Here is a 27,822-nt window from a genome sequence, read left to right as displayed (position 1 = left end):
ATGAAAATCATTACGTAATATGTACATCAATCTAACATTAAAATTTAGATTTGATTCTATCCAAAAATAGATCAACAGTACATATTAAGACACCATCTATCTTTAGGAAAAACAAAAAGAAATATACTAGGCATACATTCCTCGTTACATATTACATCAACAATTTCGTTGATATAAGAAAAACCTGATTAAACTTTTGGTAAAATATACATAATATTGTTGACTACATTTGTTTCCTTTTCTCTTTTTCTTATCTAATAATATTAATATTTAGAGTATAAAGCTAAGTATGATTTGACTTATAAATCGGGTTGGCATGGAGAAAATCTTAGTTGGAATGTCAATCTTGTGCGGAAAATGCAGAAGATGATTTTTCACGATTGTAATTGTCCCAAGTCCGATGTCTTGAAATTAAATTTGGAATATATCATTATTAAGTTTTAAGTTCACTAAATCGACACTTTGCTAGCATTCAGTATGATTTATCCATAATTTCGGTGGATTCAAATTTTTTCGAACTTATCTACAACGGACACCGATTTTCTTGTTCACGTATGATTTCATATGCTCTTGGCCACATATGGTTAACTTAAGAATTGCTAATGATGGCCAATTATTGACTTGGCCTAAACAAAAGGGCTCTTCTTTCAAGATAAATTATTTTAACTAAATTTTGTTGAGCTACTCGTAAGACACATGTCGTCTTCTTCCTTTGCATGAATGATTATTTGTCTTCTCAGGGTAAAGACACTTTATACAAAAACTTGTAGCTACTGAACTTTAAAGGAGAGAGAGAGAATCAACAACTTTTAAATTGCGATTCGGTTTAGTTGTCCAACAATAATTTATATAATAAGAGTTTTATACTCCTCACTCAGATTTGAATTATAATTACTTCACACCACTCACGACTCAAATATTCGAGATTTATGAACTAGTCACCACATATTGATCAAGATGCTAGTAGCCATGAAATCCTACACGAGTCATATTAGAGCTAGATAATGTAATACAAGCCAATTAAAGATGGCTCAAAGATATGCTCGTAGAAAGAACAATAAACATTAGCATAAGACATTGGGGAAAAAGTTATTAAACTTGAAGCAAGGTGTTATCCCAAAAGGGTAAACTAATACTCATGATTGGTATAGTTATATGGGGGAGGATTTCCACTTCAGAACTCGAGGTCAATTATTCAAATTCCATGAATTATATGCAAACTCCTCCAACTTGAGGTGAGGAGTAAAATTCATAAGAAATGTCATCCAAATTGAGATGCACTTCAATTGTTCCCAATCTTCAATTTATATATGATAATTGCAAGTATACATCCGATATCTCAAATATAATATCAATAAATACAAAAATACTCGAGATGAGAAGTGACATTCTTGAGAAATATAATAGATGAGCTTAAATATTTTATACCTGTTCAAAACTTGGATATGTCAAATATAATATCAATAGATACAAAAGTATTCGAGATGAGGAGTGACATTTGTGAGAAATATAATAGATGAGCTTAAATATTTTATACCGGTTCAAAACTTAGATTATTTTATACCGGTTCAAAACTTTTGAACATGTCAAATATAATATCAATAGATACAAAAGTACTCGAGATGAGGAGTGACATTTGTGAGAAATATAATAGATGAGCTTAAATATTTTATACCGGTTCAAAACTTAGATTATTTTATACCGGTTCAAAACTTAGATTAAAAAGGTGAAAAAAAATTTGGACCATTTCTCGATTTGTGCGTGTCATCCTTGCGCAGGGGCCATGCTAATCTTCTCTGTATCGTTCCAATTTTATCAGATGTCTCCGAAGAGACAACTCTTCTTTGTCTTGCTTGTGCATATAAAGCAGAGTGGATGTGTGGTTTTGTTCGATGTGGGACTCTTCTCTCCTTAAAGAAAGGCTTAAAAGAAGATGTTGTATTTCCATAAGGGGCCCAACCATATCCTTCCAAAGTTACATGGGTCCACGCAACCAAGCTTTTTGTCTCTTTGCTTTACTTTATCTAGATTACATATTTAATAACCAAAGGCATTCTCTTGACATTGCAAAATGTAAGTGACTTCATTCTTGGTGAAGTGCTTATATTTTCAATGAATTTTCAAGAGGAGAATGTTAGATGATTGAAATGGGATTGTGAGCAGTAACAATCATCATGTGGTTTGTAGTTGAATTTTTTTCTAAATTCATTAGAATAAGTTATATTTTATCAAAAAATTCCCTCTATTTTGTGTTTGTCCACAGCTTTATATATGTAGACATAATAAATATAAAAAAAGGATTATGATAAATCTGAAAAATAAATATAAACTGAGGTTTGTAATCATTGACGAATAGGATCAAAAACCATTTTTATGTAGACACGAGAAAGGAATTTTGCGAACCTGACATTTTATTTAGATTTTATTCGAATTTTGAGAGGTAATGACACCAAAATATAGAATCAAATCCATATATTTAACTCACCATTTATCATTAGGAAAAAAGAAAAGAATTATACAAGGCATACACCAATTGCCATATATTACATGACCAATTTCATTGAAATAAGAAAACTAATTAAACTTTTGGTAGATACATAGGATATTGTTGACTATATTTTTTTATTTTTTCATTTTCTCAGTTGTTCCCTACTTAATACCGGATTGTTCCTACTAATAATTTTTGTTTTATTTTTCTTTGTGGCCAGAAAATTTTTGGAAGTTAAATTAATTGGCATAATTAACTTATCCACATTGAAAGGATACATGCATAAACATAAAACCGCACATGTGTGACAGAAATATAGAAAAAAATATTTGCCGTACTTAATTAGTGAAGCTAACATGGAGCCGCAAATTGAAAAATAAAATTTTGTGATATTGGGAAACAAGGTAATATATGTTATAAAGTTTTTTTTTGTTCATGAATACATGTGCACAAGGTGAAAGGAATTGTAAAAAGTTAAATGCTATAAAATTTAGAATAAATAAAATTAAGAAGCAAATAAAATATATTTGGTGAACTTAATTTGTAAAGTTAGAAATGAAGTAGATAATAAAACATGAAATTGTTGTCATATTGTATAATAAGCTAAGATTATAGAAAAGTTTTTACTTGTTTACAAATACATACAAATAAGGTAATATATGTTATAGAGTTTTTTTTTTTTTTTTTTTTTGAATACATGTGCACAAGGTGAAAGGAATTGTAAAAAGTTAAATGCTATAAAATTTAGAATAAATAAAATTAAGAAGCAAATAAAATATATTTGGTGAACTTAATTTGTAAAGTTAGAAATGAAGTAGATAATAAAACATGAAATTGTTGTCATATTGTATAATAAGCTAAGATTATAGAAAAGTTTTTACTTGTTTACAAATACATACAAATAAGGTGAAAGTCATGGCAAAGAGATAAATGTTATAAAGTTTGGACTAACTCAAAACATACAAGTAAAATTATAAAAAAAAATTTGAACCATTTCTCGATTTGTGGGTGTCATCCTTGCGCAGGGGCCATGCTAATCTTCTCTGTATCGTTCCAATTTTATCAGATGTCTCCAAAGAGACAAGCTCTTTTTCTCACTTGGACAATATAAACTGAGGTGCATCTGTGCTCTTGGTCAATGTGGGACTCGTCCTAGCTTCTACTATTTGAAAGCCTGGCCATTGAAGCTTTCATTGCTAAAAATTTTTATTCATGTAAGGCCCAGATTAGTATAGGCAAAGTTAGGACATGTGGCCCAAGAACTGGGTTGGGCTTGGCCCAACAAACAATCCACTTGAATTATGTTGGGGTTGCTTTACTACAAGTTAAAGAGCAATGTGAAACAATGACATTGGGTTGGGCTTGGCCCAACAAACAATCCACTTGGATTACATTTTAACGCGAAATAATTTAAAAGACTTAACAAAGTATTCTTGTCCATGATAAAGGAAAGAGAGCAATGTGAGACGCATTCTTTGGAAAAAGTGAAAACTAAAAGTAAAGAAAAATGACATCACAAACGTTATGACTTTTGCACATGCTCAAATGAATGTCGTAATTATTTTTTTTCAATCACTTAAGCACTATTAATTTTTTTTCGCAATCACTTGAATGTTGTGGTTTTTTAAAAAAGTTTACCACAAGTGCTATGTCGAGTTAGATTTGCAGCACTTAGGTGAATATTTCTAAAATTTTTTGGCACTATAGCAACCGAGTGAATGTATTTTTAGAAGTTATGGTATTTAAGTGACCGAACAAAAAATCACGACACTTGTGGTGTTCTAATCTCAAAAATAAAGATAGATTAATAATTACATATTCCCTTTTTATAAATAAATTAATTGAAAGGGGCGACCAACGTTAAAGATATTCTTTGGAAGTTACCATTGGAATGTGTGACTGAGCAATATTGCGATTCAAAGATTTGAGGCGGTTAAGCCTATAACCATGGGCTTGCTAAGATGCTAATATTCAGTAAGTCCCACATAATTTATGTTGTAGCTAAGCAACATGGTAAGAGCCATTGAAATGTTCGCTCACGAGAAAAACATAAAGCATTAGCATAAAGCATTGGACAAACTTACAAAACCTAAAATAAGGCACCATTCCAAAAATCGTAAACCAACCCTTGGGATTGATAGAGTTAGGTGTATTGGAGGATTTTTAGTTCGAAACCGGAGGTCAATTCTCCATCATCCATTGTATGCAAATTCCTATAGGTCCAGGCCAATTGCACAGGCAAAGATCTAAACCTAAAATGAGGCACCCCCCTAAAATGGTAAACCAACCCTTGGGATTGATAGAGTTGATCAGGTGTATTGGAGGATTTTTAGTTCGAAACCGGAGGTCAATTCTCCATCGTCCATCGTATGCAAATTCCTATAGGTCTAGGCCAATTGCACAGGCAAAGATCTAAACCTAAAATAAGGCACCACCCTAAAATGGTAAACCAACCCTTGGGATTGATAGAGTTGATTAGGTGTATTGGAGGATTTTTAGTTTGAAACCGGAGGTCAATTCTCCATCGTCCATCGTATGCAAATTCCTATAGGTCCAGGCCAATTGCACTGGCAAAGATCTAAACCTAAAATAAGGCACCACTCTAAAATTGTAAACCAACCCTTAGGACCGATATAGTTGATCAAGTGTATTGGAGGATTTTTAGTTCAAAACCGGAGGTCAATTCTCCATCATCCATCATATGCAAATTCCTATAGGTCAAGGCCAATTGCACAAGAAAAATTTGAACTCAATCGGTTAATGAAGCTTGTAAAGTGTTTCATTAGCCTCCATGTACTGGATTATAAATAAAAACATATAAAAACTCCCAAATGTGGGTGCACTTTAATTGTTCCCCAATCTTTGTTTTGTAAATGGTGAATGTAAACAAATGTCAAATATTTGCAAAGCTTTGAAAATGCTTCAAAAATAATCGAGCCAACCACAACATCAATAGATATAAAAGTACTCGAAATGAGGAGCAACATGCATGAGAAATATAATAAACAAGTTCAACTGAAAAATTTGGACAAATTTTTTAACTTGTGCTTGTCAGTTGTCATCCTTGCGGAGGGTCCACGCTTTTTTTTTTTTGGGTATTGTTCAACTTCCTTTGGACGTTTAAGTGGCATATGCTGATGTTCAATGTGGAATTTCTTGCTTTTTAAAGAAAGGCCTGAAGAATGATTTATTGTTTCCACGCAAGGCCCACCCTCATCCTTTCCAGTTTCCATCCATGCCACCAACCTCTTTGGTCCCCATGCTTTACTTTATTTAGACTACATATTTAATGATCAAGGTGCTTCTTTTGACATTATACTACGTCAAAAACGTAAGTGACCTTGTTCTTGGCGAAGTGATGATATTTTCAATGAAATTTTTCAAAAGGAGAATGTTAGATGACTGCAATGGAATTGTAAATAACGAAAATCATCACGTGATATGTACACGGACCTAACATTAAAATTTAGATTTTATTCGATACAAAATAGATCAAAAGTACGTATTAAGACACCATCCATCACTAGGAAAACAAAAAGAAATATACTAGGCATATATTCCTAGTCACATATTACATCAGCATTTTTGTTGATGTAAGAAACCTAATTAAACTTTTGGTAAAATATACATAATATTGTTGACTTTATTTGTTTCCTTTTCCCTTTTCTTACCTCAGCCGTTCGCCCTACTTAATATCGTATTGTTCCTACTAGTAATTTTTATTTTTTTGGAATTTTCCTTTTTTGTCTGAAATTTTTTGGAAGTTTGACCGCATGAATTAACTTATCGAGATCAAGTCTACATTCATATTTTTTTTTGTCAGTCCTATTCTATTCCTACTCTACACTCACTCTCAGACTTTTGTCCTGCCTTTTGCAGGGCGTGAAAGTCGAAACCCACTCTTGAACGCGTCCCTACCCCATCCCCCTGAGAATATAGAGATTTGAACCTCTCACCCCCCCTTCCATGTTGGAAGGGTGACCACTGGAACGAATCCCAGTGGTTTACATTCATAATTGAAAAAAATGTAAATGTGTGAAGCCAATATTAATACTACTAGATAGATACTAAATATTCAAAACCAAGGAGCGAAGAAAATATTTTTTGGAAAACTTAATCGATGAAGTTGAAATGAAGCCGGGATTAGAAAAGAGAAATTGGTGCCACAAGGTATAGATTAAAGAGAACCATAGACAAAAATGTTGTCAAATTTGAAAAAGCAAAAAGACTCTAAACATGTGAAAAGAAATAATACTGAAAAGGTCCATTTGTGCGTGTCATCATTGCACAGGGGTCATACTAATCTTCTTTGTATTATTGTTCCAATTTTATCATGATTTTATCAAATGTCCCCAAAGTGACATCTTCCGCCGTCTTGATTGTGTATTCATGATCGATGTGGGACCCCTCCTGGGTTCCACCTCATTAGAAAGCCTGGCCATTGAAGCTTTCATTGTTGAATTTTTTTTTCACGTAAGGCCCACCTCAATTAATTTATAAGTTAGGAAATGTGGTCCAAGCAACTTTGGCATTTTGTCCCTTTTTGCTTTTTTATTATATGCTTAGTACTTTTAGTATAAAAGTCAAGAGTAATGCCAAATTATGGCATTGAGTTGGGTTTAACCCGACGAATATTCCACTCAGAAAAATAAAATAAAATAAAAGACATTCACCTTTCCCCCCTTAAACAAAAGTGTTGGTGAACTTTTTGTGCTGTCAATCACGCGAGCATTTATCTTCATAAAAAAAACTTCAAAATTTTACCCGCTTAAAAATCGTCTAAAGTACATTGTTATCATGGAACAATTAAAAAAATACCTAAAACCAAAGACGCGTTTATGGCTGCTCAGCTTAGTGATCATTTCCTATTGATTTTACATACGGCCGGAGAATGAAGTATTCTTTTCTTACTTATTTATGCCTATTCTCCACACCGAATCCTAGAGTCCTAGTCCGAGACTCAAATGAGTAAAGAAGGATGTCAAAACACATGTTACTCAGAATGGCAAATTTATAGCTCCGAATTTACAATGAAAGATTTATTGGACGAGAATTTCGCCGGGTAATCCACGCTGATTGTAACAAGACATCGCTCTAATAGATTTTTTTCGCTCTCTCTACCCAAAAATAAAAATTCTCTTTTATTTTGTTGTAACCCGAAAAACTGAATTTAATTTGTCCCGACATGTTTATGCCCTCGATTTCAACGATCGGTATACGGACATCGACGACTCCTCCACCACCACCACCACCACCACTCTCATTGCCGTATTCCAAACAAATCCCAAAAAAAAATAAATAAAAATAAATAAAAAAAAGATAGAAAAGGGAGGAAATTCCGACCGGTGCAATGATCGCATGCAACGGCATCAGGATAAGCGCGTGGACTAGGACCGTTAAGATGGGCGCTCCGCGGCGAATCCGGGTCAACGCTCGCCAGGCCGCGACCAGTGAGAGCGAGCGAGCGAGGAGGAGGAGAAGAAGAAGAAGAGCAGCTCCACAGGGTAGGCAAGAAAGGGACAGAGCTGACCAGAGAGGGGGATGAAAAAAGCTCTCTCCTTTCTCCATTAAAATCGAAGCCGAGCTCTGCCCACCTCTTTCTTCTCTCCCCTCCCTCCTCCCCTCTCGTCTTTCCATTGAATTTCGCGCTCCTCTTCTCTCTCTGCCCCTCTCTGTCTCGATCCTTTCCGTACGTGCGGCGACGCGGCCGGCGTCCTCGGAGACCGAGCAGCTCGCTGATCGACTGCGATCGGAACTTCTCTCGAGGATCGTCAAGTCCTGGGCCTTGTCAGTCGCTCTGCTCTCTCTCTCTCTTCTTTTCCTGTTTCGGTCCAGCGCTTGTGTCGGTCGAGTAGTTGACACCCCTGTCCGGTTCTTGATTTTCTTGGGAGGTTCGTATTGGGTTCTTGATTTTCTTGGGAGGTCCGTAGCTGATTGTAGAGGGGTTAGTTTCTTGGGTTCTTGATTTTCTTGGGAGGGTTTATAGCTGGTTTCGTTTCGTTAGTCGCGGCTGATCGTGTTTTATGTGGGATCTTGTTTCTGGGCTGGGGAGTTTCGTCCAGTTGAATTCGTTGTTCTGTCTGATTTGCGGTGATCAGGTCGTTGGCAAGGTGAAGGGACGGTCCGAAGCTATATCTCTCGTGGGGTCTGTCGTGAGTCCGTGTGATTGTTATCTCAGTTCTGGATTTTCCCGGGATTGTCAATTGTCATTTCCTCAATCCGATTGTCTGTTGGTGTTTTTTGGAGCTTCTGCTTTGTTGGGTCATCTGGGAATTTGGATGTCAGTTTCTTGTGCTTAGAGTTCCCTTCGTAGCCGCCTCTACTTTTCAATTCTGGAAACTTAGCTGAGAGTCCCGGGGAACTTCTCCGTACTTTCTTGCTCGCCCGCCTTCGACTTTTTGCTTCGGACTCTTGAACTTTCAACTCCCCTCTCTTTGATTTCGAGTCATTGATAGTTTAAGCCAAGGCGCTGTCTCTTGTAAAGCTGGGAGAAATTCCTAGCAAAAAAGTCTTCTTCTGAAGCAATCCATTTCTGTGCCATAGTCGCTGTGCAGAAGTTGGTGCACAGTGGAGTCGATGGAGATTTCACGACACTTCCTTCGGAGAGTAAACTTGGTTTACCAAATGAGGGGGAAAGGTTCTTGAATTAAGCCAAGATTTCTGTGTGAGCCATATCCAGAGTTTCCTAGTTTGTGTTTTCTTGGTACTTTTTGAGCAATTCCATTGTTTCTGTCGAAATGGGGGATTGCGAACCCACCCTTGTAAACCATGAAATGGAGCATCACATAGTTGCAGCAGCTCAGCACCTCATAATGGCACTGAGAGCAAGTACAAACCTGAACATTGATGACATGAGAAGTTTCCTCTCCAATGTTGAAGCTCGTCTTTCCACAAAGTCCACGCCTATTGAGAGCAGGGGCGGGCCGTTGATGGACATGGAAGAGCAGCTCAGACAGTGTGAGATAGTGATCATGAGATGGGAGGCTAACCAGTCACTGATATGGGACTCTAGCTCAGAGGAAACCTCAGAGTATATGAATGCTGCTGCTGAGATTCAAAAATTAGTAGAGAATTTAGAAAGCGTTTCTCCCATAAGGAATGGGAAGCAGAAGGAACTTCTTCTTCGTGCTCAAAACATCTTGCAGAGAGCAATGTCGAGGCTCACGGAAGAGCTGAGGCACATTCTTGTCTTGTATAAGGAGTACCATGAGCCCAGATACATGTCATGCCGCTCTTTTGTGGAGGATGTGGTGTATGATGAATCGTTTGCTTCCATAGAGGATGAAGCAGCTGAGTTAACATCTCATGCGGAGGATGGGGGCAGTGCATCAGCAGAACGTCGGGTAAGTCTGATCCGCCCCGATATGGTCCCTGCTCTCAAGTCAATTGCACAGGTGATGTTTTCATCAAAGTATGATCAGGAATTTTGCCAAGCTTATGTTAGCATCCGGAAAGAAGCGCTGCATGAGTACTTGGTCATTCTCAAAATGGAGCAGTTGACAATTGAAGATACTCTGAGAATGGATTGGGATAAGATGAGCAATGAGATAAAGAAATGGGCGTGGGCTATGAGGATCATCGTACGAGTCTATCTTGCTAGTGAAAAACATCTTTGCAATGAGGTTCTAGGAGAGTTTGGTTCCGTTAACTCGGAAACCTTTGTCGAAATCACCAAGGCTTCGATGCTGCTTTTCTTGAACTTTGGTGAAGCCATAATAATGTCACCACGTCAACCGGAGAAGTTATTTCGCGTGCTTGACATGTATGAGGTCCTTGCTGAACTCTGTAATTACGTAGATGCTTTATACTCAGAATATGCCGGTGCTTCCTTCAGAATTGAGTTTCATGATCTTCTGGCCAGTGTGGGTGATTATGCAAGAGGCACATTTGCTGAATTTAGGAACCGCGTTGCTCTAGACAGGTCTCAGAAGCCTTTTGGCGGAGGTGGGATTCATCCTCTTACCAAGTATGCCATGAACTACATCAAGGTCCTTTCTGCATATAGAGGCCCCCTTAATTTGCTTCTTTGTGATCGAGAGGTAAAATGTCTGGAGCCTTGTCTTGGAATCGATAACGAGGAGGAATGCTCTGCAGACAGTTCATGTGCATTGGCTGTCCATTTGAGGTCACTGGTGTCTGTTTTAGAGTCGAACCTTATCGAGAAGTCCAAGCTATTCAAGGATACTTCTATACAGCATATATTTCTTATGAATAATATCCATTACATGGTTCAAAAGATAAAAGACTCCGACCTCAGGCGTTACTTTGGGGACGAGTGGATCAGGAAGCATATCGGTAAATACCAGCAGCACGCGACGAGTTATCTAAGAGCCACGTGGAGTTCTGCTCTTTCTTTGCTCAAGGATGGTGGAAACCAGGCTTTGAGCTTCTGTAAGCCAACTTTCAGAGAACGGTGTAAGGCGTTCTGTCTTGCTTTCGAGGAAGTCTACAAGTGCCAGACAAGGTGGATCATCCGGGATCCTCAGCTCCGGTCGGATATGCAGATTGCAACTACACAGAAAGTGATCCACGCGTATCGGACGTTTCTCGGTGTGAATTTAGGTTCTATCGGGGAGAAGTACATCAAGTACACTGCTGATGACATGGAGAACTACATTTTGGATCTTTTCGAAGGATCCCCAAAGTCATTGCCCCATCCATGGAAGAAGTGAATTCATTTTACAGTTAGCTCTTCCAATTCCTGTCCTTTTGTCTTTGTTATACCGTATTGCAATCAATGTACATGCCTTTTATTATTTCACACGTCCTGGTGTAGATTGTTCACGAGAACTTCTCATCTACGTCGTATCTCGTGTGATTATAGTCCAACTGGGAATTTATATGCACAACTTGATTGTTGTAACACTCTCGCTTTCTGTGTATATAAATCATGTTCCTCTCTGTGTAAGAGTGAACCGCATCAGGGGCGAAGGCATTATTCCTTCACTGAAAGGACAATTCGCTCGTGTCGAAGACCATAAAGCATGCCCTCTGCTTTGGTTACGTGATTCCTGTGTTCTGTGTAAATGAAAACTCTTCAATTCTTCCCTTGAGCTGAGAGTCTTGGGCTTTGTTCTCAGAAAAGTTCGACATCAAGATTATAAAACTCACGTGAACTCGAGAGGAACGGTTGAAACCGGATCAAATTGTCGGCATACGGAAAAACACGCAATCCGTTAGATAGGGAAGAACTGAGTGTTGAATTCGAGCCACAAATCCCAAATCAGTCATTTTTCAGCATCAAATCTTTCATAATCACATCTGTTGATGCTAACCAAGTGGGGCCTTGAACCTTCTTTTGTTCCACTCTTCTACTGAATTTTACACCCATAAAAATTTTGCAAAAGAAGATGCCAAAACTCCGTTCAATGGAATTAGCTGGAAAACATAAGATCAAGAAGTGGACAGCAGCTTGCGCACAAAGTCGTCGAAAATTACCCCGAAAACGACATGTTCCATAAAACCGAAGCTCAAGTCAAAAAACTCGCGCATACCCGAATGGAATAAGATATGATAAGGTCGGCTGAAATCCCAGTCAAGTGTGTTGAACTTGGAATCCACCACCAACTTGATCACTAAACTATAGCCTTTCATTCAAGCAAAGTCTTGATTCATCAATGGGCTGACCCTTCTTGTTCCTCCTACTCTTCTGGTTTAAAAGCGAAAAGGCGACGATGCTGATGGGCAATTAATACCGGCACGGTTAGAACAGAGAGAAGATGGAGACGTTCGACGGGGGAGTTTTCAAAGTACACGGCACAATGCGCTGGACCATCACCGCATCGAGGGCAGAATGCAGCGTACCAGACCAGGTCGTGAGCAAGTAGGAAATTCACATGAAAGGAGACTTGTCTCCAACATCTAGAAAGATACCCTCGAAACATTTAAACAATAATTAATCAGCATTGCCGGCCGTTGATGGGTTCCTGCTCATCTGCATCTGCAATTTTCACAAGGGGGGGATGTTGGTGGGGGGAAGAAGATCAGCATCCTGCGCCTTTTTCACGTGACGCTTGCGGGAAAAGGATGGCTAAAGTCAAGAGTCAACCGTCAAACTGTACCCATTTGTTTTCATTGTTTGACTATGGGGACAACCTACAAGTCCAGAGACATGCACAGCTGTGCAGCAAAGTCTCTCGCTTGCTTCTTCTAATTTGATATGAGTTACTGCCTACTGGTCAAAGAAACTGACATTGGGGCCGTCTATTCTTGTCTTAACAACTTCCACCATTGTCATGTCCACAGCAGCAGGAAACCTGCTCCAACTTCTCTTCTCCATTTTTTTTTCCCCACTTGATGTGGAAACTTTTGTTAAGTAGGATATCACAGAATTGTTCATATCAGGAAATTTGTAGGCTCTGCTCTAAGTAGGATTAAACAACCAAGTAGCTTTAATTTGATAACCAAACCGAGTCAACGTGACGCAATGGATTAAATAACCAGTCCAGTTCTTGGCCCCGGGCTGAACTGGCCTTGCTCGACCAAGCCTGCTTGGTCGATACTCGGGTTGAACCGACGGTTTTGGGATTCAAGCTGTTAAAGGCTGGTTTCAAGGTTCGAAATTGAGAATTAGACCGATTTTTCAGAATTAGCTTGAAATCGGTCTAGTAAAGTTGGTTCGGCTAGAATTGAGAATCAGATTGGCATTTCTACTGGGAATAAAAAAAGATTTTTGAGTGAATTTCATGTGTTATGGACATGAAAATGGTGGAAATTGTTAAGACAAGAATAGATGGCCTCAATCCTAGTTTTCTTTGGCCGGGAAGTCATATCAAATTAGAAGAAGAGTACAATAGAATCTGCAAAAGGACCGACCCCTGTTGCACGATTGTGCGTGTCACTTGACTTCTAAGTTGTCCCATTAGTCAAATGATAAACACCATAATTACAGGAAGAAAAAGAGGATTATTTTAAGGTTATAGTAGACCGATGACTTTTAATAGTACTTTGTCCAATAACCACTTTCAACAACAGCTTCATTATTCAAATGAAATGATTAGGAATAAAAGGATTAGACTGTTCTCCCACTAAGGGTTCACTTGTAACCATATTCTTTGTGGCCCCTCCCGGAGAACTCTTCAGTCTTCTTCCGCTCATAATCATCGTCATTGGCAGAAGAATACCCCAAATGTCACAACTTGGCACGAGAGAATACAGAAGTACCAAAACTTCGAAAAGATATACTTAAATGCTAGAATCGGAAATGAAATGAACACTTAGGCCCTATTTGGTAATATTAATTAATTTTTCTATTCCTTGAAATAGAAAAGTGGTCGGAGAATAGATTTGAAACAAAAACAAAAAGTAGAAAAAAGTAGTTTATTGTTCTCGGGAATAATTTCTAGAAATAAGTAATGTTCTTTTTTTTTTTCCTTTTCTTTTCTTTGTTTCTTCTTATTTGCTAGCCACCACCCCCTGCTACCGCCCGTTGGTTGGCCGACTGCCACTATTGGCCAACCATTGCTGTCGGCTAACCGATGATTGTCGCCAATCGACCGGCCGACTGTTGCTCGCCGGCCAAATGCCGCTACTATTGTTGATTTACGATAGCCAACCGCCATCGCCCACTACTTGCCGTCGATCGACAACTACCGACTACTGTTGCCCGTCGCCCACCGACATTGCCACTGCTGCCATTGACAACCACCACTGATGACTGTCGCCGCTACCACCCGCCGCCTGCTATGGTCAGTGGCGGCAGGCAATGGCTGGTCATTGATGGCGAGCGAACGACATTGCGCTATCCATGTAGACTACACAAGACGACACTAATGGCGTCGCACAATCAAGCATGGTCCACACCTCACTGTTTCTTCTCTAGCTCGCCCTTCATGCTCGATCGCCATTCTCACTGAGGCTCCGTCATCGCTCGTTATTCACTACGGTCACTTGCAGCTTGTCCTCTACTCTCCTTGTGGCCAGCAAAAATAAGGCAATTGAAGCATAATGTTCTTCTTGGACTCCGTAACTCACAGTAATAGAAACACTTGCTTAGCTTTGTCCTCTTCACTTCGTTGAGAAAAATTTGAGTTGCTACTGAAAATTTGCTCTCCATTTTCAAGATTCAGTGGTGCAGTTTGAGGGCAAACCAAAATTAGGGTTCGAGGGCCTTCAATTGGGGATTTTGGCCGATTTAAGATTTTTAAATTGGGAAATAAAGAGGACAGCATTGTTTTAGACAAGGATTGCTCAATGAACATTCCGATGAACCACGTAAATTGGTTTTATTAATAAAATAACGCGATGTTGGATTTTCGTCAAGCCTCATTAGAGTTGACACTTAAATTCTAATTCAAAAAGCCAAAAAAAAAAAAAAGGACACTTAAATATACCTTTTGGAAGTTTTGACACTTAAATTCTAATTCAAAAAGCCAAAAAAAAAAAAAAAGGACACTTAAATGTACCTTTTGGAAGTTTTAACACTTAAATTTTTGCCAAAAAAAAGGACACGTAAATATACCTTTTGGAAGTTTTGACACTCAAAAAGCCAAAAAAAAAAAAAAAAAGGACACTTAAATGTACATTTTGAAAGTTCTGACACTTATGTGTCCCCAAATGTCAAGTTGTGGCATTTAAGGTGTTCTTTGCCCCAATGTCATGCAAGAATCTTGCATCGTAAGTCATTGTCTTCGGTTATGTACTCTAACTTAGATGCCCCTAAATCCAAATTTTCTATTATAAATCAAGCACCCTCTAAACCAACTTCGTCCGCTGTCTCCTCATGGCTCATCAACTACATCATCATTATTTAGACTATCCTCACGCTGAACTAATCCCTCATTAGTTGAACCAATTTCATCAACAGTCATTCGTCATCAACTATCCCCTCTAGTCTCAGCCACAGTGTCACCTGGTGCTCAATTATTCCCTCATCATCAGTTCCAACATCTTCAGCTTGCTCATCCACATCTTCCCTAGCCCCAACACCCTCATGTTCCTCATCCACTAGAAAGTTTTCTCCATACACCTCAATCAATACATAATAGTGCAAAAAACGAAAACAAGATTGATAATACTGCTATCATCAAATATGAATATCAACCTTCATTTAGGGCGTGTTTATTTTGCGAAAAACAATTTCCAGGAAAACGTTTTCCTCATTTTTCAGCGTTTGGTTCATTTAGGAAAATGAGTCAACGGAATATGTTTTCCTAGTCAACGGAAAATGTTTTCCTTCAAAAGCTTAAATTCAGGAAAACGATTTCCCTTTGAAAGAACCGGAAAACGTTTTCAAAATGTTTTAAGGTCCTTGCTTAATAAAAAAATTATTATTAAAAAGAATTTATAATTAAAAATTTTGAATTTGTTATTATTATATCTTTTCTTTTCTTTCTTCTTTCTTTTTCTTGTTTTCTTTCTTTGCCTGTGAACGTAAATCCTAACTCCTCCTCCCCTCTCTCCTTCTCCTTCGCCCCCCCTTTCATCACCACCGCCGCCTCCTCCAACCCTAGCCCCTCCTACGCTCTTGTTGGCTTCACTCCCTCCTCTTCCTCTTCATTGACATCTTCTACACTTTCAATCATTTTTTAAATGCAATCCAAACACCATAAAATATTTTCAGTCATGTATCACCAAACAAAGGAAAACTAACTAAGGAAAACTAACTGTATTCCTGGAAAATGGTTTCCCGAAAAACATTTTTAAAAACATTACGTTTTCGGTGAAACAAACACATCCTTAGAGACATTTTAGATTTGTTGAAATATAGATTAAAATTTATGTTTTATCCCATTCTTAACATCTCTCATGAGGCCGTGATAGCGAATTATATTGATAGCTACTTATTCCAAATTCATCTCCCCCCTCACATGGTCAAGCAGTACGTGATGGACTAAATTTCTACCGTGGAAAGTACGGACCGATGCTGATTTATTGTTCATGCCAACTTTATGGCAATAGGAAATATGGAATCTTTTCAGTGGGGGACAACCAACACATTATGCGATGGAACCAATTCAAATAGACTATAAAAAGAAAACAAGTTTTGGAGGGATCACAATAAAAGTTATACATTTCCATGGTGAAGACTTTATACCTTTTTTCCTTGTGTTTAGTAAAAAATTAAGGACAATAGTCCACCTCATGCCATTGCCTTACACTAGGAAGGTCGGTGGCCTGGATTGTCATATGAGATAAATCAAGCGAGACTTGGTGGAAAGCAATCGAGTGCACTTGACGTTTATGAGTAAAGTGATTTAATTAAAAGATTTAGAACTCAATTGTATTTTATATAATAAATTGAGAATTGATTGTGCAATTTTCCCTAGGAGTAAGCACTCAAGCGGGTTCTACTCAAGAAATGGGCTAAATCAGCCTCGATCGATCTATTTTCGGATGATTCCAGAAGAGCTAGTCCAGTTCTCAATTCTTATATCAAAAATGCTACTTTGACCATAGAATCAGCTGAGCAAGATTGTAAGGTTGATTGCACTTGAGGTTTACGGCTAAATCGATCCAATTAAAAGGTTTAAGATCCGATTACATTCTTTGCAATAAATTTAAAAATGATTGTTTCACCTATGGGTGAGCCCCCAAGCTAATTCAAATTCGGAAATTGGATTGAACTGGCCATATTTGATCTATTCCAAGTCGGTCACAGGGAAAGCCGATCCAATTCTCAATTCTCATATCAAAACCGCCGGTTTAATTACGAAATTGACTAGGCAGGATTTTTCCAAAACCAAACCAGTCTTATACATCTTATTTCAAATAAAATGCGATGAGATCCAACTAAATTCGCAGCTTTTAGCTTGAAATAGGTACACGACCACTCCACTAACAAGACTTTACTAATAAGCTCAAAAAAATAGCATCTAATATCAATTATGTGATTTTTACAAAACGAACCCACATCTCAAATATAATCGAGAGTGGAAAAGTACCATAAAAGTTTTAAAGCAATTGCATCTATACTAATTTAGTCATAAATATTTCAATTAAACTAATTTAGTCTTAAACATTTTTACATTGATATCAATTTAGCCCATCCGTCAATTTAGGTTGAAAATTGTTGACATGAACACAAGTAGTTCTGTAGCATACGTCAATACTGACAGGGACAATTTTAATAATGTTTTCATTATTTTATTTTATTTTATAATTATTTTTCTTCCTTTTTTACCTTTTATTTTGGTTTAAGTATTAAAAATGTTAACATCAGCATTGACCAACAACCGTGCCACGAATAACTGCCAATGTAACTGCCAATGTTCACATTGGACCGCTGATGGACTAATTAGTACCAATGTGAAAAAAGTTAGGATTGAATTGATCCAATTAAAAAGCTTATAACTAAATTAACACTCTTTCCAAATCGAGAACCAACCTAGAATTGATCGGTTTGATTTCAAGCCAATTCCAAGTATACGCCATTCAGGTCCCAGTTTCAATTTGAAACCAGTAAGTTCCAAATTATAGTCTCAAAACTGGCCTACCACGGAAACATTTTCCGCAACACGAAGCTAACTAGGCCTGCCCAATGCCGATCATTTGCACAGGCTTGGCTCTGCATACAACAGGCCACCAGGCCAAAGCTGCCTCAGCAAGAAAACTCGTATGCAAAATTTCAGTGCTATTTGAACATTGTTCTTGAAAATGGATGGGCTTTAAGCCTTTAAAAAAGCTGAGCTGAGAGCCCGAGGCAGAACACATCGCCCTCCAGTGAAGCAATTTCCATCTTCGAATCCTTCGACAGTTTCCCAGTTCAGGCCTGAACTCCGATGAGCTCTACAAGATGTTTTTTTCCATGCCGTCCCTCCAGCATAGCAGTGCAATTAATGCAAGATTGTCGATGTTACAAGGAAGTCGCTTCGGGCGATAGGCGACACAGCAGGCAGCATAACATTCCACCCAATGACAGATTCGAAGTTCGGCACGCGTCTCACATTCATGGAACAGGATGATAAGCAATCCTAGCAGCTGAGCAGAAAAACAAAAAGGAAGCTGCTTCTGATGCAGAAGGAAAGGGAAAACAAGACAGAATGACTCGAGTGTACAGATGATACATTTCCTTTTCTGTTGCTTGCTGCTGGCTAAGCTTAATGTGAGCTTCAGCCATTCTCTTCCTGAACACTAAGTTTCACACTCCAAAGATCCTCAATACCTGGAAAATCCTAAAATGCCTCAACATTCAGCGAACTAGTCGTCTGGCAAGACTGTCGTGTAGACAGGAGTAAGATATTACATAGGACAGGGCAGGGGGGGTCCATATGCTGCAAGGCAGAGGTCTAGAAATTCTTCATGAAAAAGAGCCATACGGAAACTCCCGCTTTGCTCTCTATTTGAATCATACACTGCTTTCTCACGATGCAGCTGAAGCCAAAGATGACACAATGTAAATGCAAAAGTGGCATGCTACGAGATATCAGATGCCACCCACCAGCAACAAACAAGAGGGCCTCACTCCACTCGATTTTTATGTGCAACGTCTGTCAGAAACAAAACAACTCTGAAAAAAATCTCGTGATGCGAAACAACCAATGAAACTTTCTTGTCCCTGTGCAATAATATGAATCAAGCCAGGTACTTGTCAAAATCCGAAGGTGCTCAATCGAAAGTTTTCCTCATTTGTATAAGCCAACTTCTATGTGCCTCCTGAGTATCTAACAACATTGGTAGAAACATTAAAAATGTCACTGAAAAGTTCGAAAAACTTTTTTGTGTCTACCTATCCACATGCATCCACTGTGTTACTTAAACTGCAAATTCTTTTTCTGTGTGAAGACTCTCCTCCGAATTTCTTAATTACTCTGAATCCCAGAAGCAGAACTCTCTTTTTTCTATTTTCTCCCTTTTTCTTTTCTAATAGACTTTTTCTGGTCCACCCAAATTCCTTCTCTGGCCCAATTCAGAACTAACCATAACTAGAGTTACAACAACTTATTTGCTGAAAAGTGAACATGTCAATTAAACTACTAGAAGACAGATAGCCACAGTGTCGTCCAACTTTTTCTAGATTCTAAGCATTCTTGAATATCTTAACCATGTTTTCATGCAAGAGGGTGATCAGATCACATCAGATAATCACAAGATACAATCTCACAGTCCATTCATCAGCCTTGCAGGTGATTAGAAGTATAGAATCTATCATAACAAACCAAACTATATTGGAGAGCCTCTGAGAAAGGAAAAAAAAGAAAAGGTAAAGACAAAAGAGAATGTGCCAACGAAGGTGTTGTAACTATTGCTTATATGTACTAATAAGCTGATTCAGAAAGACCCCCACTGTCCACAAGTAAAAGCTGCTGAGCCAACTTATGAGGGAATTTGCTGAGTGTCACTAGGCAAGTAAGAAAAGCAAGATTCTTAAGGGCACTTACCTACAACCCAGCTGGCTGGATCTGTAGCTCATTCTCATGCGCCATGGTTTCTTACTCTGCCCATTTGCTTGAAACTCGTCTTTAGTTTCTGTTAGTGAACTGCTTATCTTTCACAACATGCAGACCTTTTCACTTGGAGGCCCTCTTATCTTACAAATTAATTGCTACAGCCTAAAAGTATAAGCACACCCGAACACAGCAACACTTAAAAAAGGAGGAAGAGCTGAGGCCAACTTGAAAACATCATTTTGTAACTTCGAAACATTTGTGTTCTCATGTTTCGTTGCAGACTAGACCAGACAAATATGCACAGACATGTTTGAGAATAGAATGCATTATAATTGCCCATTAGTACGTAATCATTACAAAGTACACATTTTTGTCAACCAATTTGGTACCAATGATACACAATTGGGGATAAATTGAATTCTAGAACATCAAGAGGTTTGAGGCTAATTGTACAACAAATATTTCAAGTAAGAGCCTGGTCAATATATAGAACACAACCCCTAGCAATACTGACACTGGAAGAGCCGGGAGTGCCTTCTGATAAAATGCCAGCAGCATCAATGTAATACCTAGTCCAGCTATAATGGCAAGATAACAGGCATACACTGTCATGAAATCATACATTGCTGCTCTACCCACTAAAACACTGTAGAAGATGAAGTCACCTAGACCGAGCTTTATAGCACCAGAAGAACCAAGGCCCATACCCTCTAGCACCAAATTCTCACTCGGTATGGTGTCTCCATGCCCCTGAGAACCAACGTTTATTCTATGATCAATCAGTGGGGCAGAAAGCTGGCTTTTTTCTTCAGAGTCTTGTGACAGCCTCTCTTGGGCTGCAACTGAATTTGTGACATTATGGACACTATTAACAGATAAACTACCAGGGCTAGTGTTTCCATTTGCAACGGACGTGGTATTGGCATAGGAGGTTGGGTCATTGTTTGAATTTCCATGCAATGCAGGATTAACCATCGAATTTACATTAGGAACCTCAGTCGGATCGTGAGCAGAATTACGCCTCTCTCTCCACACTCTTCTCTGAACTACACCACCCTCATGACCTGAATCGCCATGAGTCACCGGCCTCGCCTCGTAAACCAGAGCAGGGATATCCTCATCCCTCGATATCGCGAGCTCCACCAGGAGCCTCAGCGGCCCCATGGGCAACAGAACAGCAGCAAGATCATACAGCGCCATAGCAACCAACAGAACCCAAGTCGTCCATTCGGGCAGCATGGTAAACCAATAAGCAACCAACATCCCAATAACTACCAAATACCCCTGCGTCACGAAAATCGCCATCTTGGACACGAACACGGCCAAGACACCCACGACCGCAAAATTGAACAAGACCACGAAAAACGTGACGCAATCGATCGGGATGCTGAAATCTTGAATCAGGAACAGAGAAATTTCACCTCCCAAGAACCCCAACACGACGAAAGCCGAGAAACCCATGTAGAGCTTCAAGAACCGGGTGCACCTCAGGTAGAACAAGAGCACCAGCACGAAGGTCACGGCCGTCACGACGGCCACGAACGCGAGGGAGTTCCAGAGCGCGCCCACGAACTTGTCCCAGTCGGAGTCGGAGTCGGCCTCGGAGTAGGCGATGGTGGCCATGGAGGAGACCGAGGTGGGCGATGAAGAAGAAGAGTCCAGCACGGAGACCAAGATCACCACCAAGAACATGCAAATCGAGACGGGGGTGATGATCCGGACGATCTCCTCGCCCAGGGAATCGAGGACGCTGGTGGGTCTGGAGGTTTGGGCCATTGGGTGCCCGAAACTGCGATCAATTTCGCTCCTTTCGCGCCGCTCCGATCGATGGTCGGTCGGGGATTCGATCGGCGATTTTGGGAAGGAGGAGGAAATTGGGTCGGCCTTTTCGGGTGGGTTTGACTATCGGGTGAGGACTGAGGAGGGGGGCATCGGAGCCATCGCCCGTCGTTGTTGCAGCTGTAGAAAAGCTGCGGGGTCGTGGTCGTCGCCGAGCTCCAAGCCAAAACCGAAGCTGCCTCTACCCGAAAACCACACTTTTTTTTTTTTTTTTTTTTTTAAATTAATTTTTTTAATTTTTTAAATATAATTAATTAATTAAAATTCATTTTTTGTTTATTTTTTTATAGCAAAATTATAAGAGACTATAAGTAACAAAAAAATTCAAAGTAAAAGATAAATGTCCAAAATCTATAAGGATAAAAATGTAGTTGCCTACAATTATAAATGTTAAAAAATTCAAATACGCGACGTAAAACATAATTTATAAAACTCCATTTCCCATTCATGCATAAAAATTTAGGGGATTAGGAAAGATTGGCGAGGAGTTCCAAAGAGGAATAAAAGATGAGGGAGTGCTGAGGGTTGAATTTAGGGGAAAGAAATTAAGATTTTGGCTTTTGGCTTACAAAACTGGTTCTAAAACCATTTCAAAAATAATGCAGTCTGATTCAATTATTGGATGGATATTCACTTTCAACCTACTCCCGAATTGGTTATAAAAATTTAGAACTTGTTCTTTGACCCATTCCAAGGATTCTTGAACTTGTTTTACGGACAGTCTAGTATGATTGCCACGTAGAACATATTTGATTGTACACTCTTACTTATGACTTAGGTATTGATGAGATTCGATGTGAGGTTTTGATCGAGGTAATCGAACATAAATTGCATAACCTCCAACCTAATGAGCTTGTAAGATGATATTTAGCAAAGCTTCGATTTTCCTTTTAAAAAAAGTTGGGATATATGCATTACAAGTCTTAAAAGAAATGGCTCATTTTTCCTTTGGGGCCGTTAGTTATATCATTTGGAAAGAAATGAATAACATTATCTTCCGCAACTAATCTCTTTATCTTCCAGCATTGAAGAATTATCTTCATAAAGCCATTAAGGATAAAGCGTTAACCTTCCATCATGTGCCAGACACTCCTAGAAACAGAAGTTGTCTCTTTCGTTGCCTTTGCGGTTTGCCTTGCTGCTGCTTTCTTTGCTGTTACACCCTTCAATCTTTGAGGAGATTTTTTTATTCTCTGAGTTTATTTTCTGCTCGTTCCTGGGACCCTGAATCTCCTTCCTGCGTTGACCTTGGTATTTGGTTGTCGTTTTTGCTTGTCATGTAGTGGCTTGTTGCTCCCTCGGGGCTGTGTCTCTTTCTTTGTCTCTGTTTGCCTTGCTGCTGCTTTCTTTGCTGTAAGCTTTGAGGAGGTTTTTTCTCCTTTTTTGGGCACCTTTCCACCCGTATTTGGTGCCTTGTCCTTTTTATATATTTGTTGGTGAAAATCATTATAATACTTACCTTACCCCAAAAAAAAAAAAAAACGTCTTAAAACTTGTTGTAAAATTACAAATAGATCTTAAAACTTTTAAAAAGTGCAATCAATTTTTTAAACTTACTAAATTAATACAATTGAGTTATTTCATTAACATCTTTAATCTATCTAATGAAAAATAATGATGTCATTTTAAAATTAATTTCTCTCTCATACGTGGTATTTTCAATTAAATGCTCCTTTAAATATTATTTAAATAAATTTTAAAAAAACTAAAAAAAAAGGCTAAAATAATTTTAAAAAAAACTAGAAAAAGTAAAAGAAAATGACAAGGATTGACCGATGGCCACCACCGTCACTCATCATCGTCCCTAGGTGAGGGCCAACAAACCTCATTAAGCCTAGCAAGGCTCACCTAGATTTGGGTGGTGCTAGCTCTTGCTCAAGCCTAGTGAGTGTCGTTGGCTTGGGCAAGGCCTAATCAGCCCTTGCTTGGGGCTAGTGAGGCCTTGCCCAAGGCGAGTGATGGTCACCCACCTTAGGAGAGACAATGTTGCCTAGACCTGAGCGCCCTCAACCTAGTTTGGGTGACACCTTGCCCAGGGCGACAAGGGCCACCACTGCCCCTTTCCCCCTCCCTCAACTGTCATCTAGGGTCAGTGACCCCAGCCAGCCCTTCCAACAATGGGCGACACGTAGCAGCACCCTCAGGGGTTTTTGTCCTTTTTTTCCTTTCTTTTTTCTAGTTTTGTTTTGTTGTTTTAATTATTTTAGTTTTTAATAATTGTTGAATAAGATTGGAAGGAAAATTAAAAATGTCACGTAGGAGAGAGGAATTAATTTTAAATTGTCTTGTTAGCATTTTTCATCAAACAAATTAATGTTGTTAATAAAGGGCTCGATTGCATAAATTTGATAAGTTTTCGATTTGATTGTATTTTATAAAAGTTTTATTATTTAATTGTACTTTTATAATAAATTTTAGGATTTGTAAAGCACATGTCCCAAAAAAACCCTAGGTTGCCCCGAATTTGCTTCAAATGAATCATTTTCCCATTTGAAAAAAAAAAGAAAAAGCGGCCACATATTCTCTAAACCTTTAACCCAAATTACGAAAGAAATAATATTGTTTTCTCTTTACACATCGAGGGTGTTTAAAAAAATTCCAAATTTTTGCTGACATAGAATTACATTTGTGCGATGGATTACACGTTGGATGTTTAATACTCAATTTGGACGGAAGTGTTTTGAGTTTCGGGTTTTTATAAATTGAAAGACAATTTGATGTATATGTATCGACAATTAGGTTTTAAGGTGGTATTTTCTATTTCCAAAAGCTCTTAAGCAAAATACATAGCAGTCACCCAACGAATGATCTATAATTTTTTTTTTTTTACGAAAACATTTTAAAAAGTTATTTTATTTTATTTTTTTGATGACCTCTGTAAACATTTTGGGTCGAGGGGTGCAAAAAAATCCTTGAAAGGTCAACCAAAGGCATAAATAAAGGGCAAGAGGGAGTCCTTTACTAGATTCGACAGATATTTAGCCGGTCTACACTGCCGGTCACAGAAGCGAGGGCGACAGGCCAACCAAAACCGACCACGTACCCACCCGGCACGGGACCCGCTCCCCTCACCGCCGCGCCCTCATCCGACGCCTCTCGCGAGCCCGCACGCCCATCCAACGGTGAGCAACCCGCCTGCTTCCCCAATATAAACGCCCCCGAGAAGATCATTTCCACCTTAAACCCTTCCCCTCCCGAAATCGAAATAGGGTTTTAGCAGAGGAAGCCGTTCGCAAAGGTTCGTCTCCCTTCGATTCGCTTCGATTGCTTCGCCGGCCGATCGCCGGCAAGTCTTCTCGTTCCGGCTTGTTCCGTCGGCGCCGGCGCTTGATCTGATGCATCGGCGGCGCCGGCTTCCGTTCGTTCGTTCGTTCGTTTGTGTTTTTGGTTTGCGTCGCGATTTGGCGTGATGGTTTGCTGCGTCTTGCTTTGTGAGCGTTCGATGAGCGTCCATTTCTGAGCTCGATTTGTCGCTGCCGAGGAGGCGGCGCGCGTGAAAGTTGCTTCCTGTGTTGGTCGCGTGCGAATGATTTGAGCGTCTGTCGATTGATTCCTGTGGAAATGATGGGGGTGCGATGGCTTTTTTGTGCGAGTGAGTGGTTGAAAGGACCGCCGGTGTCTTCCTAGAGGGAGAAGCGATACACGTCGGCCGGTGCTTGCTTTCGTGTGTCGCGTCTCTCGAGCTGTTATGCAGGACATGGTCAGATATAGGGTCGGAGTCCGGATTGATAGTTTTTTCACGTTGGATGGTGGGATTTCCTGATGGTTTTGAGCTGTTGACATGAGTCTTTTCTAAAAGATATGTTAGTTGTTGTCGTTTTACCTCATTTCGTTTCCTTTACTGTCTTATTCTTTGCCTTTCTTTGTTGTGAGAGTCCTCGAAGGAAATATCTGCAGAATTGAGCTGTTTGTTATATGTTGCTGCTCACTGGTTTGAATTTGCATGGGCGACATGTGCCAAGCTGACGTCTGAGTTGATTATTTGTGTGCTGTCCCTTGGATAATCATGTTTTTATTTGGTAGTTTGCAGTAGATTCTCAATTATCTTGATGCTTGGATCTGCATATGACCACTTTTACATACGACAGAAACTCTCCTTTTTGTCTTAACTGCAGGTCATCATCATGGCCTTCTTGGGTAAAGTCGGCAATATCCTTAGGCAGTCTGCAAGCAAGCAAGTAAACACAGAGTTTTCTGCAACAAAATCATTTATATACCAGACCATAAGATGCATGTCATCTTCTAAGATTTTCGTTGGAGGTGGATCCCGTCTTCTCTTCGAGTTAACAATTTCAGAATTGATTTTGCCCTTCAATATTGAGTTTTTTGGGTGTTCATGTGCAGGACTGTCATATGGAACTGATCAGCAAGGTTTGACGGAAGCATTTGCGAAGTATGGGGAAGTCATTGAAGGTAGCGTATTTTTGTACTTTAGTTAAGTTACATAGAGCCACAGGCTTTAAATTTGCATTTCTGAGCGCACTATATGTGCTTTCTGAGCATGAGGTGCGTGTACGCAGAGCTTGGTTAAATTCTCTGTATGCTCCATGAAGTAAACTCTGCATTAGAAGCTTGTGAAATGGAAATGTCTCAGGTGCCTGGGCTGTAATAATGATAGTAGCATTAATATAGAGTGAAACCAGATCATCTTCTCTGGCCTGGGGAAAAAAATAGATCATTTTCCTGGTAACGGAATTGTAGGGAAGTTGGTGTATCATGTTTAAGTTTTGGATACATATGAATGTCTGTGCTTACGGATGGAAAATATAGTTTGTACTGATTAAGATGGTCATCATTGCAGCAAGAGTGATCATGGATCGTGAAACTGGTAGGTCAAGAGGATTTGGCTTTATCACTTTTACCTCATCTGAAGAGGCCTCTAGTGCCATCCAGGCCTTGGATGGGCAGGTATGATAGCTGATTTGTTGCTTTTTATCATGTCTTATTCTGTCACGGAAACGGGATCTTATAGGTTTCACATGCATATATAGGTGAATTTGGATGTTTGTGGAAGAGTTAGATTATTGCACAGCGCTGAGAGTACAATAATGTTATCTACAGATACATTTTTAGTGGATAATCTATGTTTTCTCTCTAGCCCCATGATAAGAAAACATCATCTTTGGTTCCACTTTGGTTCCACTTTGTCAAAAGTCCTGCTGCCCCTCAATTTCTCATCTGCATGATTGTGCCATATTCAAGTGACATTGTTAGGGTTAATCTTGATGGAAATACTCTTGAAATTCGGAGGTCACAACTGAAACTAGTTTTGTTATACCTTTTCCCTCCCAAAGTTGGAATCTCATCTTCCTTTTTCAATCCTGAAGTTTTGTATCAGACATAGTTGATTTATCCTCCCCAAAAACAAAAACCATATAGTTCATTGGTCAAAAGCCTTCTGCTGCAGACTTCCTTTGATATTTATCTTGTACCTTTTCCCCAGGATCTCCACGGTCGAAGAATAAGGGTGAATTATGCTGCTGATAGGCAGCCACCAAGGTATAGCTCTGGCTATGGTGGAGGAAATGAGGGTGGCGGCTATGGTGGCGGCGGCTACGGTGGCGGCGGCTATGGCGGTGGTGGCTACAGTGGCGGCGGCGGCGGTGGCTACGGTGGCAGCGGTGGCGGTGGTTATGGAGGAGGCAGTTATGGTGGTGGTAGCTATGGGAGTGGAGGTGGCGGTGGAGCATATGGGAGTGGCGGAGCGTATGGTAGTGGTGGTGATTCTTCGGTTGCAGGTGGCGGCGGCGGCAGCAGTGACAACTATTTTGGCGCAGGCGGGCAAAGCAGCTTTCCTGGTGCTGGATATGGGACTGGTGCAGGAGGATTTGGCGGCGGCGATCAAGTCGACAGTAGCCAAGGCGATGGAACGGAGAATACAGCCGGAGACTTTGGTGATAATGTTCCTTTGGAAGGTAATTCCCGGGACGAAGACGAGGAACCCGACAATGACTACGCCAAAAGAGCCTGAGTACGCTGATGTTGGAGTAAACCGGATTGTGCTTTCTTTGATAATTTTAGCTCTTGGTTGCTGTGTAGTTTCAAGAACCTCCATTCGACCTCTTTTTATCTCTCTGGATTTTGACATCATTGTTGTTAAGTAAAACCATATCGACTCTGCCCGGACTTCCAATATTTTTCGAGTCCAAGCCCATGGCGTTGGTGAGA

The 27,822-nt window shown here is 39.5% G+C and overlaps 3 protein-coding genes, 2 non-coding genes and 1 pseudogene across 5 annotated transcripts; 2 read left to right on the top strand and 4 right to left on the bottom strand.

Moving 5' to 3' along the window:
* Positions 1 to 1,732: 1,732 nt before the first annotated feature.
* On the bottom strand, positions 1,733 to 1,835 carry LOC120291021. Its single transcript, XR_005548829.1, has one exon. It is a non-coding gene; the product is annotated as a U6 spliceosomal RNA (small nuclear RNA).
* A 1,632-nt stretch (positions 1,836 to 3,467) lies between these two features.
* LOC120291025 lies at positions 3,468 to 3,570 on the bottom strand. The gene has a single exon (XR_005548833.1). It is a non-coding gene; the product is annotated as a U6 spliceosomal RNA (small nuclear RNA).
* Positions 3,571 to 6,735: 3,165 nt separating this feature from the next.
* LOC120291039 lies at positions 6,736 to 6,846 on the bottom strand (annotated as a pseudogene).
* A 1,079-nt stretch (positions 6,847 to 7,925) lies between these two features.
* On the top strand, positions 7,926 to 11,389 carry LOC104420579 (exocyst complex component EXO70E2). The gene is made up of 2 exons (XM_010032393.3): positions 7,926 to 8,379; positions 8,411 to 11,389. The coding sequence occupies exon 2, from the start codon at positions 9,226 to 9,228 to the stop codon at positions 11,158 to 11,160; it is 1,935 nt and encodes a 644-aa protein (XP_010030695.2). The 5' UTR covers positions 7,926 to 8,379; positions 8,411 to 9,225; the 3' UTR covers positions 11,161 to 11,389.
* Positions 11,390 to 20,124: 8,735 nt separating this feature from the next.
* LOC104420568 (presenilin-like protein At2g29900) lies at positions 20,125 to 21,812 on the bottom strand. The gene has a single exon (XM_010032386.3). The coding sequence runs from the start codon at positions 21,589 to 21,591 to the stop codon at positions 20,236 to 20,238; it is 1,356 nt and encodes a 451-aa protein (XP_010030688.2). The 5' UTR covers positions 21,592 to 21,812; the 3' UTR covers positions 20,125 to 20,235.
* Positions 21,813 to 24,794: 2,982 nt separating this feature from the next.
* LOC104420557 (glycine-rich RNA-binding protein 2) lies at positions 24,795 to 27,822 on the top strand. Its single transcript, XM_010032380.3, has 5 exons — positions 24,795 to 24,892; positions 25,770 to 25,914; positions 25,999 to 26,067; positions 26,456 to 26,562; positions 27,098 to 27,822. The coding sequence occupies exons 2-5, from the start codon at positions 25,779 to 25,781 to the stop codon at positions 27,623 to 27,625; spliced, it is 840 nt and encodes a 279-aa protein (XP_010030682.2). The 5' UTR covers positions 24,795 to 24,892; positions 25,770 to 25,778; the 3' UTR covers positions 27,626 to 27,822.

The sequence above is a fragment of the Eucalyptus grandis genome, chromosome 2 (assembly GCF_016545825.1).
Source record: "Eucalyptus grandis isolate ANBG69807.140 chromosome 2, ASM1654582v1, whole genome shotgun sequence".
NCBI classification, from domain to species: domain Eukaryota; kingdom Viridiplantae; phylum Streptophyta; class Magnoliopsida; order Myrtales; family Myrtaceae; genus Eucalyptus; species Eucalyptus grandis.
Note: the sequence above shows the minus strand (reverse complement) of the source record. Positions and strands in the feature narration are given on the sequence as shown.